At 42.5% G+C, this 26,047-nt stretch overlaps 1 protein-coding gene across 3 annotated transcripts in view; it reads right to left on the bottom strand.

Moving 5' to 3' along the window:
- The window catches only part of TSGA10 (testis specific 10), a 529,263-nt gene that overhangs the window by 297,552 nt on the left and 205,664 nt on the right, over positions 1-26,047 (bottom strand). For all 3 annotated transcript variants that reach the window (XM_078658208.1, XM_078658209.1, XM_078658207.1), the window contains exons 7-9: positions 19,591-19,764; positions 19,408-19,485; positions 15,348-15,499 (exon numbers count right to left, since the gene is read on the bottom strand). In XM_078658208.1, the coding sequence (XP_078514334.1) occupies positions 15,348-15,499; positions 19,408-19,485; positions 19,591-19,764 (404 nt within the window). The remainder of the gene's footprint in view (positions 1-15,347; positions 15,500-19,407; positions 19,486-19,590; positions 19,765-26,047) is intronic.

Here is a 26,047-nt window from a genome sequence, read left to right on the forward strand (position 1 = left end):
CATTTCAAAGGGTCGTTTTAATTCTATTTATTTATTCGAGTGCTTGTGGATACACGATTTTTTGTTTTTCCGTCTGGTGCGTACATCAGCATTCGAAAGATTATGAGGGCCCTGGGGGCCGATATTTAAAAAAAATTATGCCAGAAACCTTCGCGGGAGTGTACATTTATCGAGTGCTTGTGGATATACGATTTTTTGTTTTTCCGTCTTGTGCATACATCAGTATTCAAAACATTATGAGGGCCCTGGGGGGGCCGATATTTAAAAATAATTTATGCCAGAAACCTTCGCGGGAGTGTACTCAACAACTTCCCAAAGTTTCCTGGCGATCGGATGAATGCTGTTTTAATTCTATTTATTTATTCGAGTGCTTGTGGATACACTATTTGTTGTTTTTCTGTCTGGTGCGTACGTCAGTATTCGAAAGATTATGAGGGCCCTGGGGGGCCGATATTTAAAACAAATTTTATGCCAAAACCTTCGCAGGAGTGTACTCAACAACTTCCCAAAGTTTCATGGCGATCGGATGAATGGTGTAGTAATGCATAAAGGACAAACAGACAGACATACATTTGTTTTTATATATATATATAGATAGATTAACTCTGCTTTATTATGGTTACCTTTTACTACAATTCTATCCTCGCACTCATCTTTCTTATAACACCCATGTTTACTCTATTCATTTACCTTTCCTTTCTTCTCTTTCTCTTCCCCCCTCTTTCTCCCCTTTTCTTCTGCTCTTTTTATTTCCTCTATTTCTTTATATGACAAAACATATAAACATAAAAAAAAATTCTCCTAATGGTAGACATTATTTTATTACGTTCATGTAACTTTTTACCCTTACTACTCTTCTCCTCTTACATATTTCTTTCTTTTTTATTATATTATTTGCCAATGTTATTATGTACTATTCTTGTTCCAAAAGATGTTATTAGCCTTTGTTTATTCTTTTTTTCTACATATTTTTCCAGCTATGCAATGTTTTAATTCTGTGTTCATTCTCTCAATAAAAAATTACTAAAAAACAAAAAATTCTTTACGGGTAGTCTAGTGTCTAGTGTGATTCGTTACTTCCAGGTTCACAATGTAGACATTCTGTGGGTCCACGTCCTTCTTTCAGTCTAAATAGTGTGAGTGTATTGGCTTCGGCTTTTGCCCCCTTCAACAAGTCTCTTGTGCATAGTCCCACTTCCGGGGCTGTGCTCGCTTTCCAGGCCACTGCAATGCATCTTTTAAACCGTATGAACGCCAGAGCTACAAATCTACACAACAGTCTATCGTTTTTGGATCCTGGGATAAGCCCTAGAAGGCAGAGCTCAGGTGTACACGGTTTCGGGCGGTCTACTATCTCCGACATGATTCTCGGTACTGCTGCCCATGTACGTTGCAGCACCTGGTATTCCCACATCACATGATAAAACCCTGTATCTATCTGTTGGCAGTGGAGACATTCTTTGGGCGTCCCCCCGAACATACGATGAATGTCATGTGGGGTGAGAGGTATGTTTGAGGTAAATAGGTAATTGGGTGTATAGCAAAATCTCAAGTTCTAGGAGACCTGTTTGACGTGTGCCTTGATCACCATCCCCCTCCCCTGTTTAGTCGGGACTCTTGTCCCAGATCGGTTTCCTATTTAGCACTATTACTGGGGTTTGGGTTGTGTAGCTGTGTCAGCAGTAGGGTGTACAGTGTTGTCACAGCTTTCCCACTCGTACCGTGGGTGAAAAGACCCACTAGGAGTGGTGAAGTTGTTGGTTAAGCTTGTCCCTCGCTCCATCTTGTGTGTATGAAATGTTTGAGTGCATATATATTAGAAACTGGCCCTGCGGTATTTCGTTAGTGTCAACCATGTCCTAGAATGTATTTAATGTGTCGTCAGTGAACGGGTCTCCCGCCTGTGTCACTCCAGCTTCTTTCCATGCTTGTGCCCTATGTCTTCTCAATACTTCCTGGGACTCCAGTATTGCCCACAGTTCTAATTGGGAGGAGGGGGTGGTGTAAGGAGAGGGGCATCTGTTTGTATGTAAGTATTTACGCCTGAATGACTTGGCTGCCACCATCAACTCAGTCCCTGTAGGTATATCTCCAGCAGACTGAAGGAGCCAGGTCAGGGGGGTGTGCTACCTAATAGTCACACCACTTCCTGTCTTTCTGTGTTTGGGCCTTCTCATACCCATTTCATTGGCCACTGTAGTTGTTCTGCAGCATGGTACAGATTATAATTGCCCCCGGCTGCACTCAGTCATTGGGTGCTGTACCTCATGCAGCATCACTCTTTTTCTGCCACACCCTCATATGAAGGCGGAAAGGAGGCCAAGCAGTGTCAGGAAAAAAGACTGAGGGAGGATCACCAGTATGGCAGTGAAGTCTTGGTTATATTAGGATTTAGTTATCACCACTGGGCCTACTGGCGAGAGGAAGAGCCAGAACAGCATTGCATTTCTGGTGGATCTGATTGGAAGTATAAAATCTCAAGTCAAGTCGGGTAGGGGGATTGCCGTCCTTTGATCTTCCAGTATTAATCCTAGGGGGAAGAGGCTGGACTTGACCCAATTAAGTTTCAGAGATGATACACAAACAACTGGTCACAAGAATCCCCGACTCATCTGCCTTTGTACAAAGTTATCACGCCAATTACTCCATGGATAGTGCAAAATGCAGTGGGGAGTGTGGGCAACCCTTTCAGGTACCCCTGCCTATTGTGAGGTGCCCGTATATAACCATTCACATCTTAACTCTGGCCATCTGTTGACTGTATAGAGGACAAAGCCACCCCATGAATGTGGGACTGATGCCCATTCTCTTGAGTGCTGTTAGGAGTTATGGCCAACCATGGGCATGGAATGCCTTTTCTATGTCAAAAGACACTGTCAGGCAATCCGTCTTGGCAGATGTGCTGTCTCCCAGTAGGCATAGCAGTTATCTGATATTTAAAAATGTGTTCCTTTCAGGAATCAATCCATTTTGGTCCAAATGGAACAAGGACCAAACTACTGGCAGCAGTCTGTTCGCAAGAACTTTCCCTAGTATTTTGTAGTCCAAGTTTAACAACTAAAGGGGTCTATATGAGCTCACGTCTATGGGATCTCAGCCTGGTTTAGGAAGCACCATTATTAATGCTTCCCTAAATAATTCTGGTAGTAGTTCTTTCGTCTGCGCTTCAGTATATAGCTGGAGCAGCTTTGGGGATTGATGAGTGCTGTAGGTAGAGCAAAATTCAATGGGGTGGCCATTGGTTCCTAGTGTTTTGTTCCGTGCTAATGTGTGGTGACGGTTTGTACCTCTTCTATCTGTACCACTTTGTCTAGTTTACTGGTTGCAGTGGATCGATGCTGGGTATTGGTATATCGGTATTTCTCTGATATATTCAAGTAGTTGGTCGGTAGTCAGTGCTGGGCCCTTTGTGCACAGGGTGGTGTAATAGTCATGTAAGGCCGCATTTATATCTACTTGCGCGGTGATGTCCTTGCTGTCATTTCATAATATAAGTGATATGGGGCTGTGTGCCATGTTCTCCCTCAGTAACCATGCTAGTAGTTTCTCTGCTTTGTCCCCTTCCCCTTGTTATCTGGTTATGACATTTTTGAAGTGGAGCACTCCCAGTCTGGTTAGTAGCTCTCTATATGTTTACATCGTAGGGCTCTCAGCCTGATGTCCCTATCCAGATTCATGGGTATATGTGTTTCAAAGTGTTTCAGGTCGACTTCAGTTTTATATTTGTCTGTAAGTACAGTGTGTCTCACCACCCATGGTGTGGCTACGCAGTGTCCTGTTATAACTACCTTGAAGGCATCCCATTCCGTCGCCCTGGATTAGGTCTAGCCTTTGTTTTCTATGAAGTATTCGGAGATGTGAGTGCCTATCATGTACTGGAAGGGCATATCTTGTAGTGCCTCAGAGTGAAGCCTCCAGGTTGGGAGCTTGGCTATGCTTTCACTCCACTGTGCCACCACTTTAAGTAAGCAGATTGTGGTCCAAGATGGTGCAGGCTAGGTATTCCATGTCACCTATTGCCCCCTGCATTGTGGCAGAGCAGAGGAACAGGTCTAGCCTAGTGTGTAGTCGGTGCACAAGAGAATAAAAGGAGTACTCCCTACGGGTTCGGTTTCTCATCCTCCAAATATCCCACATCTGCATGTCCTCTACCCACTGTTGGAAGGAATGTGTATTTTGGTGCAACTGCCCCCTGCAGGGGCAGTGTGATCAGTCCTTGCCTGTATCTAAAACACATTTTTAAGTCATCATTAACCTTTTGTGTTAGGTGCCTTTATTGCTGTGAGTGATACCCCTGCAGGGGAAGAAGGGCAAGGTGCCAGAGATTGTCTCCAGTATGTACACTCCTGTGTTATGGGGTGTCAGTCACTGCGCAGTTCGCTTACACCCAAAGTGGATTTGGCATTGTGAGGAGTGCAGTTCTAGTTTATAGCTTGGGTGATGCCACCACATGTCAGAGGCGACCAGGGTGTTCCAGTTTGATTCAATCTCATCCAGCCCCCAGTACCCGAGAGTACGTGCTGTTGCACATTTTCTTTATTGAAGGTTGTAGGGTTTCTTGTTGCAAGCATTCAGGGTCAGCGGTTTCACTATGGAGAAGGGTGCAGCAAATTGACTGTTCTCTGCTTTTGTCCCTACGTGAAGGTTGCTGGTTGCTGTGATCTCCGTACACCTTCACGTGTGTCCAATCACCATGCTTTTCACAGCACTGTATGTGTAGGGGAGAAGGCAAGAAACCCAGGACTGCCAGTTCTGCGTGTCCTGGGAGCGGGCCGCAGGTCACAACGTTTTACCCCCTCACCTCATTCAGGACAGTCTAAAATCTGTTTGGCCTTCGCAGGCCAGGAGCATGGCGGGCGCACCCATCCTGGCCGCACCGTCCGTGTGGCTTCCAAGCGGCAGTGGCGGCAGTGGCTCTTCGTAGGGCCTATGAACCTCTTGGCCCACGCACTTCCTCTCTAGCCCTGCAGGACCCTGTGTTGCGGAGGCACTTACACACTGAGCATCGGTCGTTCTCCATCTTGGAGCTGCTTTGACCTTCGGGCCCTTCAAAACCTGCAGTCGGGCTGCAGCTACTCTTGGAGAGGTGTTGCTTCAGGTGCCCGCCTGGACTGTCGTTCTTTTGCCTGGTGGCACTCGGGCTCTGTTTTGGCTCGGTATCACAGCTGGTGTGGTTCACTCCTGCTGCATGTTTAGTGTTTTTAATGTTTGGATGGAGACGCCTCAAGGATGGTGCTGGATATCTAAGTGGGCCTGGCGAGGAGCTCAAGCCTGGCGAGTGGCCAAGATGGTGAGTCTGGTTGCCATCTTGGCCACGCCTCTCCAGTAGCATTGAATTGTTTATATTTATAATGTTTTCTGTTCCTATTGATTTATATTTTGTTGATAATTTTCCTTGTATTGGTGACAAATAGGTCACATATAGATATAGATGTATTTCATGATTTGGAACTCCAAGCAGTCCACAAAACCAGAGTATACAAAAGAAGAAGGTAGACCACATACTATATATACAATAAAACCAATTAAGCTGATTATCCCCTGCAATACATTCATATCTAAAATCAAAGAACAACATTTATACTTACACTTTCAATACAAGTTTAAAAAACAATTAAAAAGGTAAAAAATGTATACAAAACATTTCATTTGGAAGGCAAAACAATAAATGCAAAGCTTCAGCCATCATTCGAACAGAGAATTTCAAGAAGATTGGTCTCAACATCTTGTGACACAACAAAGCAGGACAGATAAATAATATATGTTTCAGGTCCTGAACTCTATTTTGACAGACATTACATAAATTTGGTGATCCGTACCATTTAGATGTTAATACATTTAAAGGTATGATATTTAATCGTTTTCTCGTCAAAATGTGTGACCCTATGGGCTATATTCCATGTCAAGTATGGCTGTTTTATTTTTCGAAATAATAGAGTTCATTATTACTTCGTAACTCCCTTTATTCCTATAGTAATCAATTTCCAAACGAAGGCTTAGATTAAATGAAGCCTGTTTGAGAAGGGCTTTTAGTTGGGTTAGCGATAGGGAAGATACCAAACTTTGTTCCAAATCTAGTTGGTCTAGTGCATAATTGAAATTCCTAAAAACATCGAATTTTCTTTTTTCAATTCAAAAATCTCCTTACCATATAAAGGCCTTAGGGAGTTACAATCAATTCTCAAATAACAATGAGACCATCACACCACTCCAAGTGTTGTGCAAATGAGTTTTTAATCCCAAATTTCAATCTTAAAGCTGCAGTAGCCATTAGAGTGTTACATGTTGATAATATCCTTAATAATTTCCCTTTTACTTTTTGAAGAGTTATTTTTCAAGTAATGAAAACCCACATACAGCTGTAACCCCCCCTAAGCGGCTGTTTAAACATTTGGGGGTTAAATCATGGATTACAATATCGTCTGCATATAATAAGCAGGACACCGGGTGACCTCCGATACTTGGAGGGAAGCCCAATCCTATCAGAAGAAAACTAGACATATTGAATATAAACAGAGAGAATAATAACGGCGCAAGTAAACACCCCTCTTTCAAACCATTTGTGGTCGGGCAGCCCACAGATAGTCCCCGATCCCCAACTAACAGAACTTGACACATCTATACTTCTATTATAAAATAAGAACTTTGAGGCGGGTAAACTCGGGAACCACAGCGCCAATCCACACACCCGATACATCGTTGGAATCCTCAGGGTGTGCAGATGGACATAGGCTATATAAAGTTAAAAAATACGTTATATTTAAAAAATGTACATTGTAAAAAAAGTAGTCCCCTCAAAGTAGCAGGGGTCGGGGCAGGCGGGGGACGGGGTGATGTAATGCTCCAAACTACCACGATCACACTCATAACAGCTCAGGAAGTTGAACTGCAGAGCGCCAGCGTTTCAGCTTTACGGGTCATTAGGTTGACACGCGGGCATTATGTTACCATGCTGGAATCTCGGCACGCCGAGCTCTGTCAAGGGTAAACCCCGCTCAAAGAGACCCCACAGGCGAAAGTGATCCGTCAACCTCGGAGCCGTGTTTAAATGTGCCCTCTTTTCCTGGTACTTTTCATGTGGACGGGGAAAGCAAACAGCCCGAAGCGCACTGCTATGACTATCATATGTCGCCTTTTTAAGGCTCCGGGGGACAATGTCAGTGCAGGCCGGAATCGGGGCAGGCGGGGGACGGGGCGGGCGGGGGCCCGAAATGCTGGACAATGTCGTGGCAGGCGGGGGTCGGGGAAGCCTGATTGCTCCCTGACAAGGTCGGGACGGGCTGCTAGTATATATATATATAATTTGCATTGTGAATAATGCTTGTCTGTTCTGCTGATCCTCTATGGATATTACCAAAACTGAGACCATTGCAGGATGACATGTATCAGGGGGAGAAAGAAAGAATTATTTCTGTGATAACTTTGGAAAGCGGTATCTGCAATGCATACCAAGATTCTGATTGTATCAATGTGCTGATTTGAAAAGTCAATGAAATATGCTTAACAAAATCTGAGTACTATAGCTCAGCTTTAGATGGTACATGATAAGAAATAAACTGGACTCTGGAAGCAACATGGCTGAGACTATCAGTGCAAACAGAGTACAAAAAGAGGGGTGCTTCCTCGCACCCCAGTTTAGACCTTTATATAGAAATTCTTTGTTCCACTTTGGCCAAGGCAAAGTCTTTTTCATCAAAAGTGTAAAGTCAATATATCGGGTTATCCAATTTGCTGATAAGAAAGGGTAATTGGACTCCATGTACATCGGCCTTCAGTTTAAACTAAGGGGCGGCTCACCCCTGCCGGGCCGGTAGTAGCAACGCTGGCCCAGCATAGCTGAAAGACCCCCCTGCCATATTAGTATGGCTGAGGGGTCCGCGGCGGATGGAAAGACCGTCTGCCGCTTTTCCGCCGGTCGACTTGTCGACCGGGCAGAAAAGGGGCATGATATGGTGGCAGTGTCTGCAAGACACCGCCATCCATATTATGATGCAGGCGGAGAGCAGCCTTTCCATGGCGGGGTTGCCGCCATGCAAAGGCATGCGGTTTCTGGACGGTGGGGGGGTTGGGGGTACATGGGGTGCACATGGGGGGTACCACACATTGCCATGCACTATGTGGCAGGCACCACGTGGTGCCTGCCATGTAATGCATGGCAATGCTGTGCACAGTACTTTTACATTGCGAGTGGGTCTGCATCCAGCAGATCCACCCACAATGTAAAAGGCCCAGGATGCGCCCACCAGTGAGGCATGGGCATCCTAATGTCAATGGCGGGACCGCCGCAACTTCTGCAGTCGGTCCCTGGCTCCCTTGCGATGGCGGGCAGACTTTGCCCGCCCGCCATCGTAATGGACCCCTTAATGTCTTAGATCAGTGATTCCTAACCTGTGGTCCTGAGACCCCTACTCAGGGGTCTGCGACCCCTTAGAAAATGAAATATTAATAATGGATTACTAAAGGCATATAAATGAAGAAGCAAAATGTAAAACTGAAAATGTGAAGAAATATGACAGTAAAGGCTAAAAATTAAGTTGGTATCCTGAAATTGATTCATTGGAGCAGTGCAAATGCATCAAACAGAATATAATATGAACAATATATAGCCTCAATTGACTTTGCGAAATAAAATATTACATAATTTCTATATTTGTTTGAGTGCTTGTTTCTGTAATTTTGTGTATTGTTTTGCGGTGAAAATCATCAAAAGGGTTTAGATAGGGGTCCCTGGCTTCCACTAATCACTCAGTATGGGTGCTGAGCTTTCAATAATGAGTCAGTTGGAGTCCGTGGGTTCCAGTAATGATTCAGTGGGGGTCCTCAGAAGTCCAAAGGTTATGAACCATTGTCTTAGATTAATACAACAATGTAACAGGCTGGTAGTGAATAGTGAAAAATTAGAGTGATAGTTTTTGAAAAACATTGTAGATACAGGAGCACATGATCAATAGGCTTAAAACAGTTTCATTGCACTATTACTTAGAGCTACTTCGGACTTTAGTTGTCAAATCTTGGATCGCTGAGATACCATAATGCAAAACTTAAAAACAGATGCACATCTTATATTTTAGCCATTTGTGGATTATATGTGGCACTTTAAAGCACTTCTGTTTCATCAATAATGATGGTGATTTGAGCAAAGTTTTCATCTGCACTAATGTATGGGCTAAGAGCATTTCCTAGATGATTAAATGAGTAGCCTGATAAGGCACAGTGCGATTATTTTGAGAAAATTTGTTTTTCTTTCTTACACTTCTCTTGAATTTAGATTAATAAAACATGACTTGTCTTTCAATCAATCAATCAATCAATCAATCCTAAACTTTATTCGAGTTGGCAAGCAAATCATAAAAGTACATAAATAACAATTCATTCGATAAAATATGTCCCGGAATAGAGATACATAATTTATGCAAAATACTCAAAATCATTAAAAGGATGCTAAATCCAATACAAACTATGAAAAGTGCAGACAAATAAGTTAAGAAATGAAATGGGATCTCAATAAATCTATTCCAGTGTACATTTCTTGCCAAATCTATCATAGCCACAAAAGATGTCACAGTTCCACCCTGCAAAAAAGGTAAAGTGCATATGCAAAAAATGCAGTATAGGAAGCACTACGGGTTAATACAGTCCGTTATCCGTATCGTTTTCATATTATGAGGGCTCTTCTTATGAAATTTTAAACAGCAACATAAATATCAAAAGAGTAGAGTAAATGTAAGTGACTAAAACCTTCTCTATAAGAACAGGGGCGGCATGGGCTCAGTATTGGAAGCAAACATTGGGGTCTCAACTTTTTGTACAATGTACAAAAAAAGGCAAAAAGACAAAGTGCAGAGTAGATTATTTTGCAACATTATTGCATGGGCAGGGCGGAAGCTAGTCGTGCCCACTACTTTAATTAGAAAAGGCTACCAGAAAGTGCAGCATGGTTAAGTGAAATCTGCTTAAATAAAATCTAGTTTTTTAGAGTGTGGTCATTTCTTTGATAGGCCTATGGCCCAATTTTTATGCAAAACGAAACATTGACTCCGTGGCTCTAGTCGTTTGCTATGCCCTAAGTGTCAGCAGGGAATCCCACAATAACTGGGTGCTAAAAAGAGACCCTTGTTAAGAAAAGTTTTGAATTTTCTCAAATCGATGGCCCTGTAAGATGATAGATTTTGACTTTGTTGACTTGGGGCCACACACCATAATGGATGACTTTTTACGGTTCACTTTTAAGTGCAAGGAAGACAAAGTCTACATAGGCATCTATGGATCTCTCAATGCTCCTAGCTGTCCTTCCAAGAAGGACAGCATCATCGGCATAGAGTAATGTTGTAACAAAGTTTTGGCTGATTTTTGGACAATCGAGACCCTTTTTCAGTAGATGGGCCTATAAGCCATTTTTATAAACGAGGAATAGAAAAGGGGCCAGTAAATAGCTCTGGTGGACCCTCATCATCGAAACAATTGAATCTGTTCTCTCACCATTGTTGTTGTAGAGTATTTTCACTACAGTATTACAGTGTAGCCTGCACAGCAGGACAACAACGGGTTCCCCCACCCCATATCTCCCATCATATTCCACAGTATGTTACGACTGACAGTGTCAAATGAACTAGTCCATGAAGGCCAGATGTAGGGAGCACCTCATGGACCTAGTGTATTTACTGACAATCAGTGACAGGTTCAGACACTGTTCCGTCATGCCCATTCCCCATCTAAAACCATATTGCGCTTAAGAAAGCACATGATCTGCAAAGGCCCACTCTTCTATCTGAACCAAGAGGACCCTGCCCAAGACTTTTACTGTTGTGTCTATTAGAGATATCAACCTGTAGCTGGCCGGGTCATTCCTGTCCCTTTTCTTAAACATAAGGACCACTATAGCATCTTTCCATGAAGCAAGCAGGGTACCTGTGATAGAAGCCGTAATGATATTTGTTAGAAGAGGTGCCCAGAGGTTGCGGTTATCCTCAAACAGGTCAAGAGAGACCCTATCTGGTCTGGGCACTTTGAGCCAGATACCTTTAGTTATTGCTGTCTCCACCTCCTCAACAGAAATTGATTTACTAAACTTCAGAGCTTGTTCTCCTTCTTCAATCATAACAAAGTCCCTATGCTCAGAATTTAAGGCTCTTTTTAGAGGGTTAAAGATATATGAATAATGTGACACCCAGGCATCTCCTGGTATCAGGGAATCCTTTTTTTGGGTAGAGGTATCTAATAACATCAGACGGTTGATAACTTCCCTGAATTTTTCATGTTCTTCAAGTCCCCGAAAGCCACCAGATCCGACCAGGCCTCTGTCCTAAAATTCATCTTTCTCTGGGCTATCACCGCCTTATAATTCTTTTTCAACGTCCTAACTATCTCTTTATTGCAGGGGATAGTGTTTAGGGCTCTTCTCAACTCTTTCTGGGCTTGTCTTTCATGACAGTATTTATCAATCCTTGTCAGTGTATGTGACACTCTAGTGCTGTGAGCCTTAAGTCAACTGTTTGGACGTATATGTCAGTGGAAAGTGTAGATTTGATTAATCCTTTGATTGGTATTCTGAACTAAAAATTAGGTCGTTTGGAGGTGAAAGAAGCCTAGGGAAATATTCGGAGACCCACAGCCTTTTCACTCTCCGATCAATTAATATTCAAATAGTTAAATCCAGGTTGGAGGATCATTAGGCTTATGAGAAAAAGAAGTCTACAGATTACATATTGCCCTCGCCTGAAGCGAGAATGTTGAAGGATATTTGGAGGAGACAATAGTAAAGGATTTAAGGCAGAGAATTATTAGAATGTGCTTCCTCTAAACCTCTTAAGCCCATTTAGACAACTCTGAGCTAACTTCTCTGATAAGGAAGGGGATGATTGCAGATGTGTTCAAAATACACAGAAACTCTGGCACACATTTTTGGTATCTATGGTTCTTTGGATAAAGAGAGGCAATATTGGTTCAAACCTGATTTTTTTATAACTGGTATCACAAACTGAACTGTCAGGGGCAGTTAGTGTTTATTTAAACAGTGATAACCTATATGTGTTTTTCAAGAGCTTTCAATTTTCTTAATTTAAGTGGTAGAAGATACATGAAATGTAATAGGAAAACGTGATCTTGTATCAGACTAACATGGTATTTTAGATTGTGAATACAATGTGATTGTCATTTTCTTTTATTGACTTTATTGGTTCATCATTTTTAAATTCAGTTTTTCTAAATGTTAGTATTAATTTATTTGGTAGTTAATAAAATAATTCAGATTCTGTGTGTACAAAATTCACCAGTCACCTTCTCTTTGAACAAGCAGTCCCTGAAAGGGCAAGAGGAGGCATAAGTACAAGATGTATACTAAATGTGACTACTCATAAGCTTTTGTGCGCTTCAGGACATATGGACTTCTTCATTTGGATAAGGACTGTTAAAAGAAACATGAGAAAGAGCAATAGTTGTGATGTAGCTCAGATTTCCTCTGGAGTCAGGCATTGCTTTATTTTTGTGTTTCAGACAGACTGCATTTAAAATGGCACGCAGACTTTGGTGCAAGTGAAAACACATGGCACATGAAATATGAAATGAGGCCTAGTCAAGTGCTTGTTCCTGGTAAATGCTTTCAGTCTGAAATAAATGCTTGTGCTAAATTAACATGTGTTTTTGCAGTGTACAGAAACTGGTGATTGCAGTTTCCTTTTTAGCTTTGAAGATGATCATGGAATATGTTCTCTCTTCCCATCTCATTTTCCTTGTAATCTACACTCCCTGTTCCTGTCTTAAGAGACTTTGGCTTTGTTGCATATTTAGACAATGCATCTTCAGTTCATAACACACCTTCTTATAATGTGTCTTAATTAACCATGCACCAACACTACACGCTGGGCATAAGGTATTTTGCATGAAAAGCTATCTAAAACATTAGAGCATGTTGTTATGAGTATGTATTAACTGTGTGCGCTTTGAAAATTTACACTGGTGAATGTTCATGCTATGTTGTACATTGCATATTTTTGCATGTTGTGCAGAAATGATAGGACAGCTGCTTTAAACGAATAGCTTTTGCTAGGTAATAACTAATACAAGGTGCTAGCATGTGGAAGGTAAACATAATGGTTTTTATTTTCATAAATTAATACTTGTGTTTGTTATTTGTTTATGGGCCCACCATAAAATGGCTGCCTAAGAATCTAGCATGGCTGAGAATTGTGCTGAAATGAGAGACGCATGTGCAGATTATCCCAGCTGCCTCATGTAAAGAGACAATAAGTCAAGGCCACAGTAAATTGTACATTCTTGTTATCGTGCCAATGTACCAGTGTTTGTGGAAAGTATCATTCCTGCGTGCGATGTGAAAGGAAGAAGGCTATGAACCGATACATGTTTCTGCCTTATTGTTGCATATTTGTATAATTATTGATGGTGAAACATAAGACTGTATTAAGTATTAACGCTTCCTTTGTTAAAACTGGTATGGGTTGGATTTGAGAACAGGATGGTGAGACCCTCATGTCATCTATGCTAACCAATCACAGTACAAGTTTCTACTGAAAATTACAACATTTAGAGTATAGTCAGCCAAGAATTAGAGTATAAAAAATTACCCCATTGGGGACGTGTTTGCTCTTTAGAGCCTTAAGCCTAAGAGCCTTAGTCTGAGAGGGAGGAGAGGAGAAGAAGCAGATGAGATCGGACATCATATGGGTTAGGTACCCGAACGTCACGGGTGCAGCCTGGGAGGAGATTGCGTCTGAGGAGAGACAGAAGGAGGTGGGGGTTCTTGCTCATATCTTTTTCATAAGCTAGCCTTGCACGTCATATTTTTGGCAAGGCAGATCACATTCCTCTGGGGTCTTGTGAAGGGTGAGCTGTCTCTCTCTCTGTGTAGCATAGAGAGGCAGAGGAACAGATCAGGGCAGACAATGCAGCTGATGGGAACAGGTTTAGATTTAGATGCTAAAACTCTTACGTTTCTGCTTTGACTAACTAACTAGGTTTGAAAAGATTTATTTGTCTTATGCATTTATTTCTCTTTATCGGAGATTTTTGCCAATTACTAATTATTGATTAGCCTTGCAAAACTCACTCTTGAAATATATTTTAGTGAACTCTTTAAAGAATTCTGACTGACATTTGATGCCTCGTTCCCTTCCTTTATGAAATGCTTTGTATGTAATCTATAATATGTTCTGTATTAATTCTATTTTTCCTGTTTTCCAAATTCTGTAACCTGATTGATATTTGACTAATGAATAAAAGGGTCAGAGAAACTTAACTTTTAATTAAGAAAATAACACCCTTTAAAATACTCACCGATTCTCTTTATTGGCTTAAATATTCATTATTTTTCATGTTTATGTAAAGTCTCCTGAAGGTGATACACAGTGGCACCTTTCCAGCGGTAAAATAGAGGTAAGTGAGATTTTGCATTGAGAAATTACTGTGAAATTACTGCTGGATCAGTTGTGAAATGTAGTATAGGTGAGTGGGGTGCAGGATAGTCAGATAAGCTTTCCTGCAACAGGTGTTCATGGCGCCTCACTGGTCAGTCGATGTAGGTGACGGTAGATATATCAAGATAATTAAATTTAAAAAAGTCTGAAATTAAACAAGACTTCACTCAGGACAGGACACAAAAATCAGTGTAGTCTGTGATGTGAATTCATTAATGGTATTGCTCTCTCATGTTTCTCCTGGACTAAGTGTGCTCTACTAACCCTGTTAGTAAGCAGATATTGTTTGACAGGTTTTGTCTACATCAAAACAGTTTCAAGCCTGATGAGGCTACATATCATACAGGTTTTGTATAGGCACATTTTCTGTACTAGCATTCCCAGGCTGCTAGGTTTTAAATTTATGAAAAAAGCATGAATTTATTTTGTCCCCTACATTTAGAATACAACTTGTCTATATGAAATATGGACCACAAATTAAAACAAGCTGTTCATTAATGATATTTATTTAAAACAAATTCTGCTCTGTTGTCCCTCCTTATCTTTTCCTTTAAACGCCTGCTTTTCTTCAATTTGATTCAGACTAAAAGCACCCTGGAGGCACTTCTGTGACACAACTGGTACTGTACCCATAAGCACCCCTTATTCAATCACTTGATCCTACACTTGCTCACACACTCAATCAATAAATGAATCATACATGTGCGCACTCTCTAACAGCAGATTTAACCTCTCAGTTACTGAGATACAAGCAAGATTTTTCACCTGGATGCGTAGCTTCCATCTAACTGTCATTTATAATATTATTGAAACTAACAATTTGAATCTAGTGGTATATCTGAAGTGGGACTAATGTGATTATGTCTGTTAACTATTGTGTAAAAAACATGCTTGACCCATTTCTTAGTCTTAACATACCTGAGAGCTTCAGAGGCTAACTTCTGCCGTCCAAGTTCATTTTCCTTATCCATAACCTTTCTAGTGAGAAGTTCCATGTCACTGTCTGTGGAAGCTATGGTCTCCCTCATCAGCGAGAGCTTGTTTTTGTTCTCTACATGTTCCTTTTCACTCTATAAAAAACAAAACAAATATGCTGCTGAGCAACAAACCCATAGTTGACACTTCAACTACAAAAGTGCTCTTTATGAAACCAAGTCAAGCACAATTTCTTGAAGCCATAACGATTTTAATTGTAGTTTGCAAGTAGAATTTATGATTTTTCAAACATTAAGTTCAAAAATATAACAAAAGCATAAGTTCCATCTTTAAATAACACTCAACTGTATTACCATGTGTAATATCTTCATCTGTCTTACAATAATTGTGATATCTTCATTCTGTCTTACAATAAATAAATATGATCCATGTAAAAAAATTACAAATAAAAATGTTAGAAGAGCAAACCAACATCAGTTCTTGTTCTTGTTCCCTGCACCCTTCAGTTTACGTGTGGCAGGAAAGCTTTGAGTATTTTGATAGAAGTGAATGTCAGGTACATGCTTCTTTGTCGTTGGGTGCACACAACCCAGTCCCTGAAGAGGTGTGGTAGGAGAGGTCTGAATTTGGGCTCTTCTGCAATAGGTAATATGGACTGAAAAAATCTTCCTTGGATGCTACTTCAGGACATGCCAGTTGGCCATGCTACATCTTTAGAACCATAGCAATATGTAAGGCTAATGAGCACCAGCAACCTGCCACTAATTCATTTCATACTAAACACTACTGTAAACCTCCCGTCCTACACCCTCACAAAGGCTGTTCTCCTCGTCAAACAAGCCAGTGCTAACATTTCTCCTCATTGGTAGCAAGAAGAACCAGGCCCATTTAATTCCTAAAGGGATGCCACGAGGTTTACGGCTCTCCAAGTTTTGAATAACATCTACAGTACACATATCCAAACTTGGACATCAAAAGCGTTAAGCCACTTTGGTCCCCTGGCCACTCCTCAGTCTCCAGGATTACTGGCCTGTAAATGACCTCAATCTCAGCAATCCATCGACTGACCGTGAGGCATAGTTACTGGACCACATCTTACTGTTAACCAACCACAGGAACGACCTGCAAATCTTTTGCAGCACTTGGGCTTACCTGTGCTCATTTCAGTACACCTTCTTTGTCCATCATCAGAAATGGAAATCTATGGAGACCGTGCATGACCAACATCTTCCAGAATGCCAAGCAAATTGGGCTCCCAATCCATTCACAGTGGACCTATAAGAATGATGCTCTTATCTGCCAGTCTGGATTACTTTAATTGTATTTTAATGTATCGTTACCCTGGACCTTGGCTCTAGCATCAACCTTACTGGGTACTAGACACTAACAATTCACAAAGGCTCTAAGAAAGATCACACTAGATCTCAGAAGGATTGCCTGGCCTTTTTCAAATTCTGTGTGTACGCTGTCAGCTCTATAAATGGAGACCAAGGGCCACTGCATTGCCTATTCACCTCTACACTTGTTAGCCCCAATCTTATTAGGGCCCATTCACATGCTTATTGGCATAAAGCTTGAATGAATGCGGCAGAGCAAACTTGATTTCGGTGTTCCAAACATGTTTACACTGATAATCAAGTTCTGATGGCACTGCTCTTTCATAAAACTGTTATATTTACAGCAAGGCATTGGATTTTTATTTGAGGTGGGCATCAGGATGAAGCCTCCAAGTCACTAAATTAACCTGAGCTCAGCCCCTGGCAGCTATGGCCCAGAACAGACAGGCTTAACTTAGGGGCGACCATGATGGAGCGTGTGTCGGCTACACCAACCAGATTCGTCATGGTCAAAGAATTTACCTTCTGATTTAGAGTCTGATTTAGAGTTTGGGGATAGGTATTTACTCCATCAGGGTGATGGAGTAAAGTACTCGGTCACCTTGAGGAAATACCCGCCAAAAAAGGGTTATTTTTACAGGTTGCATCGCAGGGTTACACTGCAGCAGTCAGGCTACACAGGGTAGGCCTGAAGCCATGTTTGCACTGCCGCTTTAGTCGATGGCAAAATAGGTGCCGAAGTCCCACAAGTGGCATTTTAACTTCCAGGCCCTAGGTGAATTTTTCGACAACACTCACTAGGGATTTATAGGCAAGTTAAAAGTTCCAGTTAGTAATAAGGCAATTTAACCATGTTTAAAGGGAGAGCACAGGAACCTTCCTACTGTTTAGCAGGGGTAAAGTGCAAAGGGTTGTGAAATCAGCAAAAATAGGGTTCAGCAAAAGGTGAAATGTCTGGGGTGATAATGATATTATACTGGTCAACTAATTAAATGAATAATTGATGGCATGCCTTTTTTATTGATTAGTGGCTGTTGAAAGATGCATATACTGAAATATGGCAAATTAGTATATTATTATAATTATGATGCACATTAATTGCACTTATAAATGGCTAATTGTGGAATGCCATATGCAGAGCTTTAATATTGTAAATCTGCACATTAAAGCAGGAGGGAAATTATAGCATCTCTTGTTAAGTCAACCTATTTCAAACTTCCATCGACCAGGCTTTCAGAGCAGGTGATCTGTAATCAGCTACCCAACTTAGCCCTGAAGCTTCAGCCAATCACATCCACAACTAACACCAGGCTCCTAAGAGACAATACCTTAAAATCTTGTAGAGTGTACCTATGGAGGAAACATCAGGGCAAACACAGAGATGATTTCTTTGATTGGGAAGAACATGTTGGCTCGGCTGCAACACGACAATGTAAAGAAAAAAGGCAAAACAGATTAAGCTGCAGATAGCAGCTGACTCCAGGGCCGGCTTTAGTGCTGGTGGCACCCGGCACTGCAATCTTTTTTGGCACTCCCACACCATATGACCTCCTCCTCGGATTCCCTCACTATCACCCGGAAAAAAAGTGCCCCTTATCTCTCCATAGCCCCTTTCTCAAATACATTTAATTGGTTTTAAGGCGCTGGTAAAGGCAGGCGTTTCCAATCCACTCAGGTATCCACATAAAATACAGATCTGTTCTTTACAGCAGGCACATTAACCCTCTACGCTACTTTATGACGAGTCAAAACTGGCACTAGCCAAAACTCCGATCTCTCTCTCTCTAGCAGGAAGAGTAACCAGGGCTCGAGTTGGGGTACCACGCGGGTGGACGTCATCCCCCCACTTATTTCACCGGAGGGACGCCGTCCCCCTGCCAAAGAGCTAGACTTCACTCTTTGGCTTTCTGGGACGAGGAGCTCGGAACCTTTCGTGACATCACTTCCTCTTGTGGTGCCCACTGCCGATGACTGCGTCCCCCCACTTCTTTTTTTACAACTTGTGCCCCGACAGTAACCACATGAGTTATCATAACGTTTTCATTGCTGGGAATTCTTTCAGCAGGTGCTTTTAAATCGTACGTTATTGCAAAACCGAGGGCCCCACCCCTAGGTCAGTGCCCCACCGGCCCTCCAGGTCAGCGCCCAGTGCGGCCGCACCTGTCGCTCCCCCCTAAAGCCAGCCCTGGCTGACGCTGAGTGGGTACTGTAACTGAACAGGATTGAGGCCATGGACAGGAAACAAAAAGGCTGCACTATTTCAAATAGATATTTACAGGCCATGATCATCACAAAAGAATCCTGATGGCAGGGGTAGAGTTGAAGGGATTAGGACATGGGTTAGCCACTGTGATGGCTAGGAAACTTGGAAGCTTTCAGGAGATGAAAGGTTCAAGGGGAAGGGGTGCTGGGATGTAAAGAGGTGTTGCACTGGATGATGAAAAACAAAACATGCAGGTAAGAGCAACATAATATGCAGCCTCAATTTTATTTACACAGTATAAGGAGTTTTCTTCAGAGATGGGAGATTAATGAAAGAATGTCCACTTTAAGTCTCACACATGACTTTCTTTAAGGCACTAGCTCTTCTACTTTTTGTAGAAACAAGTGAAAGACTTGACTGTTGTTTCTACAAAAAGTAATTTAATCAAATATTTTAAATTACTCAAACCAAAGTTTCCTTCCAGTTCAGAATCCCCCCTTACCGCTCGAAGTGATGATCTGTACTCTTCTATCTGCTGCTCCAGGTGGGCTCTCTCATTGATCGCTGTCTCCTGGGATATCTGACAAAAAACATTACATACATGGTTCACCTTTCTCAGAATCAAAATGACAGCATTAATTATGTATTTCTGTTTTTCTTTCAAAAATAGACTGCCTCCTCGAACCTTAAGCCGCTCTCGCAGGCTGTCTCTTTCCGTGGTCATCCTTCTCAGATCTGAAATGGCGCCGTTTCTTTCAGCCTCCACGCGCCGCAGGATGTTCTGAGCCGTCAGGTTGGCCTTGGGCGCCTTGGGGCTTTTAATGAGCTCGCGCCGAAGGCGGGCCACTTCTTCCTGGGCCTGCCAATCATAAAGCACAGTACACTAGAAGTGTGCTCGAGTAACAATACTGAAGAGTGGTGCACAAATACGATGGACAGGAGTCGAAACCCTAAATAAATGTTGTCACTCTATGTAATGCAGGCAATTTGCATAATGTTATTGGGGGCTTCCGAAGGAAAAATCACACGTTAACTGCAATTCTGAAAAATCACAATGTCTTTTCCATTAATCTGTATTTCATTCACCTTTTTTGGAGTAGTTGGAAGTATTCATCACTTCTTCCAAAGTCCTGCAACAAAGATGGTTGGCAAATCTAGAACTCACTCTCGCATGGCCACACATGACAAAGTCTGACATAATCTTAGCTAAATTCACTCCCCAGCTTATTCATTAATAAAACCCACCTTTTGTATAACGTTTCTCCCACAGGCTTTGATTTTTGACTTTGGGCGAGTGACCTGGGTAGTGTAACATAATATGGGTTTTATTTAAAATGTTCTTTATGCTATGAAAGATTGCAGACTTATAGTATTTTAATCACACGTAGACCATTCAATATAAAATAACCATGCTATGGTTTCTAGTAGGGTCTATGTAGTCTCCCCTCCTATAAAACAGCCCTTAGGACTTAGGTGGTGCAGTGACACCCCAGTTCACAGGATATCTCCACACGTCTGGCGGCCAAAAAAGCTCTACCGGGACAGAAATATTTGTTTTTCCTCAGACACACCCAACATTGGGCCCTCGTATAGTTTGGTAAATTTGGGGTTCCAACTGTGTGATCTGTCCGAAACCGTACTAAAGCGGAAACATATGCTCACTAATCATAAAAATCTAACCTTTAGATAGGGTGTTTAAAAGTCCTGCTAAAAAAGATACCCAGTCTCATCTGTTATAACCTTGGTATGAACAATGAAAGAAAGATAGCAGTGAATGTGTGTCAAGCCATTTTTTTTTGCCCTCACCAGAAAAAGTATGCAACCCGCACAGCAAGTGACCAATTTACCACAAAAAACCTTCTGTTCGTGGGTAATATTCAACCCAGTTCATCCCACTACAGGGCACTATACTACATAACAGCTCCTGGAGGTAATGTACAAGTTATCAGAAACACTTGCAGTAGTTAATGGACAACCTACTCCGTGTTATAGATTCCGTTAGAATGTTACTGAAGCAGACCTACCCGGTTTTAGAAGGTTAAACCCTATATCACCAAGGGAGCCTACAAAAGTGGGTGACCTGAGCAATGCAGAAGAACTGATTGCTGTTTACATACAGCTGAGACTGACCTTTTAACAGACAATGGAAACACAGCCCGCTGCACACTTTGCTCAGGGCATACCTCCACGCGCTATTAATCCAAAAAACATATATTCTGTTATGTGAAAATGACATGCTAAGTGGGCAAAGTACACTTTGGGTGGTTCGCAGAATACACCAGCTAGATGCAGCATATCCTGCCTCCAGCCCTCAAGAACAACACAGAGTTATGACTGTGTCCCTTCATATCAGGATAGATTACATTGGGGTGCAAAATTACTAATATCTAAACAGATACATATGGTGCTCCGTCTATAGCTGCCTTATCAAAAGCTGTAACACAAATCCAGAAGCAACAAGAGACACCCACACCTAGGCTCTAGGAATCCACTTAACCTGAACGCATGATACAGTTGTTGGCAATAATACTAGGCAAGATTAAAGTGAAGCAGTCGGTTAGAGACTCACAGCTGTGTGTTGTGTACAAGGATAAGCTGAACTGCAAAAAAAGTAATGGAAAAGATACTTACCTTTGGTAATTATACTTATCTTCCTGCAGGCTGTTCACCTTATGAATATATATATATATATATATATATATATATATATATATATATATATATATATATATATATATATATATATAATTCCCTTGCATCGGGGATGGTTCCTAATGCTTTTAAATCTGCTGTTGTTTCACCTATCCTTAAAAGGCCTGGGGCTGACCCCCAGGTTTTGAGTAATTTCCGCCCAATATCTTTGCTCCCTTTCTTGGGTAAACTTTTGGAAGCTATGTAACGGGCTGTCTTGGTTCTTTTGTAGAAAATTCTCAGTTCCTTGATCAACATCAGGCTGGTTTTAGACCACGTCATTCCACTGAAGCCGTAATGGTGGCAGTCCATGACGAACTGAGAAAGGGGGCGGACAATAACATCTCCCAAGCTTTGGTGCTCCTTGATTTGTCGGCTGCTTTCGACACCGTTGACCATACCATCCTTCTTCAACGGGTCGAGAGCGCCGGCATCAGGGGCACTTCGCTGAGTTGGCTCTCCTCCTTTCTACAGGATCGTGAGCAAGCTGTTCGCTTCGGTCCGTTTACATCTGAACCCAAGAATTTGACTTGTGGGGTCCCGCAAGGTTCTTCTCTCACCCCGTTATTATTTAATCTTTATATCTCCCCCCTTATTTCTAAGTTGCGAGAGCTACCAGGGGTCGTCTTCAATTACGCAGACGACCTCCAGCTCATTTTTTATATTGATTCCTCCCCCAATTCTATTGAAAGATTCCAATCCACCATGTTGTTCATCGGTAATTGGATGAATGCAAACCAACTCAAGCTGAACCTTGGAAAGACCGAGATTGTATTGACTGGGCCTTCGGCCAATCCTTGGAGTTCCAACTTTTGGCCGCTTTCGCTGGGCAGTGCTCCACGCCCTGCGAGCTCAGTCAAGAGCCTTGGAGTTACCATCAGTGAGGACCTGACTATGAAACCACAAATTAAATCGGTGCTTTCAGCCTGCTTTTTCCATCTCCGCCGCATCAGGAAGATCAGCAGGTTCCTCACCCATGAGGCCCTGGTTCAGATCATGCTCGGGCTGGTCATGTCCCGTATTGACTACGGAAACGCGCTTTATGTGGGGATTCCCCTCTATCAATCCCGCCAGCTCCAGCTGATCCAGAACCAAGCAGCCAGGCTGGTTTTTCGCAAGCCCAGGACAAGTGCAGCGAAGCCCCTCCTGAGGAGCTTGCACTGGCTCCCCGTGATCCAGCGCTGTCTCTTCAAGTTGGGCTGCCTTACCCACCAAGCCCTTGCTTAACAAGGCCCAGCTTTCATCTTTAGTCGTCTCGATCGATACATTCCACCTCGAGTCCTTCGCTCCTCGAGCTCTAATCTTTTATCATCATGTCCGTTTAAACGGAAAAGACTGGGTGGACTGAGATTCTCTTTTCAAGCTCCCCTCTTTTGGAATTCTTTGTCCCCTGATCTTCGTCTTATTCCCTCTTATCTCAATTTTAGAAAGGCTCTGAAAACTTGGTTATTTTCTCAAGCCTTTGATTAGTTGTTTTCAGCTCTATTCCCTTCTATTCCAACTTTAGAGAGCCTCGTAGAATTTGCTCAGTTTCCCGGAGCCCTCTATTAGTTGGTTCTCTGTTTGGGTTACTAATGAACAGCTGCCCTTCTGCCCTCCAAAGCGCCAAGAAGCCGTTGGTGTACGTGCGCTTAATAAATTTATTTTTTCATTTCATTTCAATATCCCTCAAGCACCAGAATGGATCTGGAAACCTTCCCCACCCCATCCCCCACCCACCCCCAGCAATAGCTATCCGGCGCCGCTAGGTAACACCATGCAGCCACAGTGGCAACTCCCCTGGCTCGAGATGTGATGATATTGGAGTATAAAAGCATCATAATATATATATCAGTTCCTGGTACCCGCCCTCCCCCCCCAACTGAGGTGGGCGAAATCAATGATTGCGCCAATACTGTGTATGATATGTTTGCATACCTTGCGATCTCATTATTCACAGCACTAACTCACAGGGGGGGAGGGATGGTGTAGAGCACTATGTGGGAAGATATAAAATGCACCAAAATAAAAATTAGAACCATGAGGTCTTCCACATCTTTCAGTGCCCTGATTCCCAAATATAAGCACACCACTTGGTGAGGAAGAAGCTTCATCTACAGTGTATCACACTCCTGGAATGCAATGAATACATTTAAAAATTATGGAAAATCTCTTGGCTTTTAGAAAAGCCCTAAAAACTTGGCTTTTGAACTCTATATAAAGTACACCCTTTGATGCTGGCATGATTAGGTAGGTCTGTTACGAGCTAGCACCAAGACACCTCCGGGTAATCGTTGCACTTCACAAATAAATTAACATAACACATAACATAACAATACCAAAGATATGTAACTATTTCTTCTGATGGATTTGCTTACTGTGGATTCTTCACCTTATGAATTACTCCCAAAACAATACCCTCAGAGAAGAGATAATGAAATGTGCTGCCTAACCAAGGAAATCATGCGACACATGATTGGCCGTCAGATGCCAACCAGTGGTCCACTTCTAGTCAGAGCACTACAAGCAGCCATGAATCTGCTGGAGTGGGTACAAATTCCATCTGGAAGGATGTTCTGTGGCACGGCATACAGATTTTTTTTACAAACGGCAACCCTATAGAATATAGTGTACTTGGCCACCGTGTTGCCCTTTTTGGCTGTGGTGAAGTCCACAAACAGCTAATATTTTACTCTCTTCTGTTGCGTGAAGTAGATGTAGTAAGACAAAGTGTGGCTAGGGTCCCATCTATGCAGCCACTATTTCTATTTGCTTGGGAGAAGGATAGAAAATTGGAAGTGTAATGGACTGATCCAGGTACAAGGGAGGTACCACGTTTTGAAAAAAAAAGATGGAAGAGGATTAGAACAAGTTTACCCGAATACAAAACCAAGAATTGTGGTAATTGCTACTAAGGAGACAATTTTCAAACTCAGTAGATGAACTGCTTCAAAGGAGCATTAGCACAAGTTTCACATTATATTGAAGATTAATAAACAGAATGGTAGGAAACCAATAAAGCATACCTTCAAGAAAATGCACCACCGGTAGGGATTTAAAGAAGGTTTGGTCAAAGAGACACATGAAGATGGATAGGGAAGAGAAATAACTCTTTACAGTAGCTACTGCTAGACTGTGCTGGGTAAGAGAGCGCCCCCTGTAAAACACCAGAAAGAAGTGACTGCAAAAGCTTAATACCTTCAGACCTGTACCACTGAAAAAACGTGTCCCCGCAACCTGCAAACATGAATTTAGCAGAGATTTTCCTTGCTGCCAAAATGCCATTTGCATTCTCAACTGGAAAGCAAAAGCACTCAAGTTGACACTGCTCAATGGGCACATGCAGCTGAAGCATTTGGTGGATGGAATAAAAGACCTGACCAACCTACTGTGGAAGCAGGTCTACCATGTGCAGAAGATAGAGAGGAGTCAGACTGCTGAACTCCAGCAGGTTAGCATGCTGAATCTTCCTTGTCAAGTCTGCGGCAATCGGGATCATCTGTACTCGATACTCCACAACTTCTAAAGCTCTCTGGACCAAAGTAGAATTGGTGGGTACTGTGTCAACAGGTCCCACAGTAAGTCAAACCTGAAAGCATTACCCGGGAAACTATTCTCATAGAAGTGTATGGCACAAAGCCAAGTACACTTTCTGCTCTGTCCTGTGGTAAAAGAATCATGCATGGACACTACAATTGGGGAAAAAATGTTCCTTTCACCTTTAGATGAAATTCCAAATAGAGGTACTCCAAGGAGAAGGGGACTCAGAATACCTGCTTGCATTGAGGGTGCCCTGTTCTTAGGCACCTCTCCACAGCTGAATTGCCTCCAAACACAACGTCCATGACCTCACATCACCCTGTGTGTTATCATGATTGATGGTTGTGGGGTTGTCTGACAGACCTTAAATAGAATGGAGGAAAGCTTTGAGGGCATGATGGACTGCTCACCGCTCAAATACATTTAAGTGTAGATGGAGCTCCGATGCAGATAAGTCGCCTTGTTCTACTCAATCAATCAATCAATCAATCAAAGCATTTATATAGCGCACTACTCACCCGGAGGGTCTCAAGGCGCTGGGGGGGGGGGGGGGGGGGGGGGGGTCCGCTACTGCTCGAACAGCCAGGTCTTGAGCTGCTTCCTGAAGGCGAGGTGGTCCTGGGTCAGGCGGAGGTGGGTCGGAAGGGAGTTCCAAGTCTTGGCGGCCAGGTAGGAGAAGGACCTTCCTCCTGTGGTGGCTCTTCGGATGCGGGGGACGGTGGCGAGGGCGTGGCCGGTCGATCGAAGCTGGCGTTTGGGAGCGTAGAAGTTGAGGCGGCTGTTGAGGTATCCTGGGCCTTTTGCCATGAGGAGTGCTCCAGCGCTCAATAATGAGACATCCATCACTACGGTATCTTGAAAAAGTGGAGGCCTGAAGGGATGATCCAGTATTAGACTGGCATAACATCTTAACCTGTTCAGATTCACACAGG

Source organism: Lissotriton helveticus, chromosome 8 (assembly GCF_964261635.1).
Source record: "Lissotriton helveticus chromosome 8, aLisHel1.1, whole genome shotgun sequence".
NCBI classification, from domain to species: domain Eukaryota; kingdom Metazoa; phylum Chordata; class Amphibia; order Caudata; family Salamandridae; genus Lissotriton; species Lissotriton helveticus.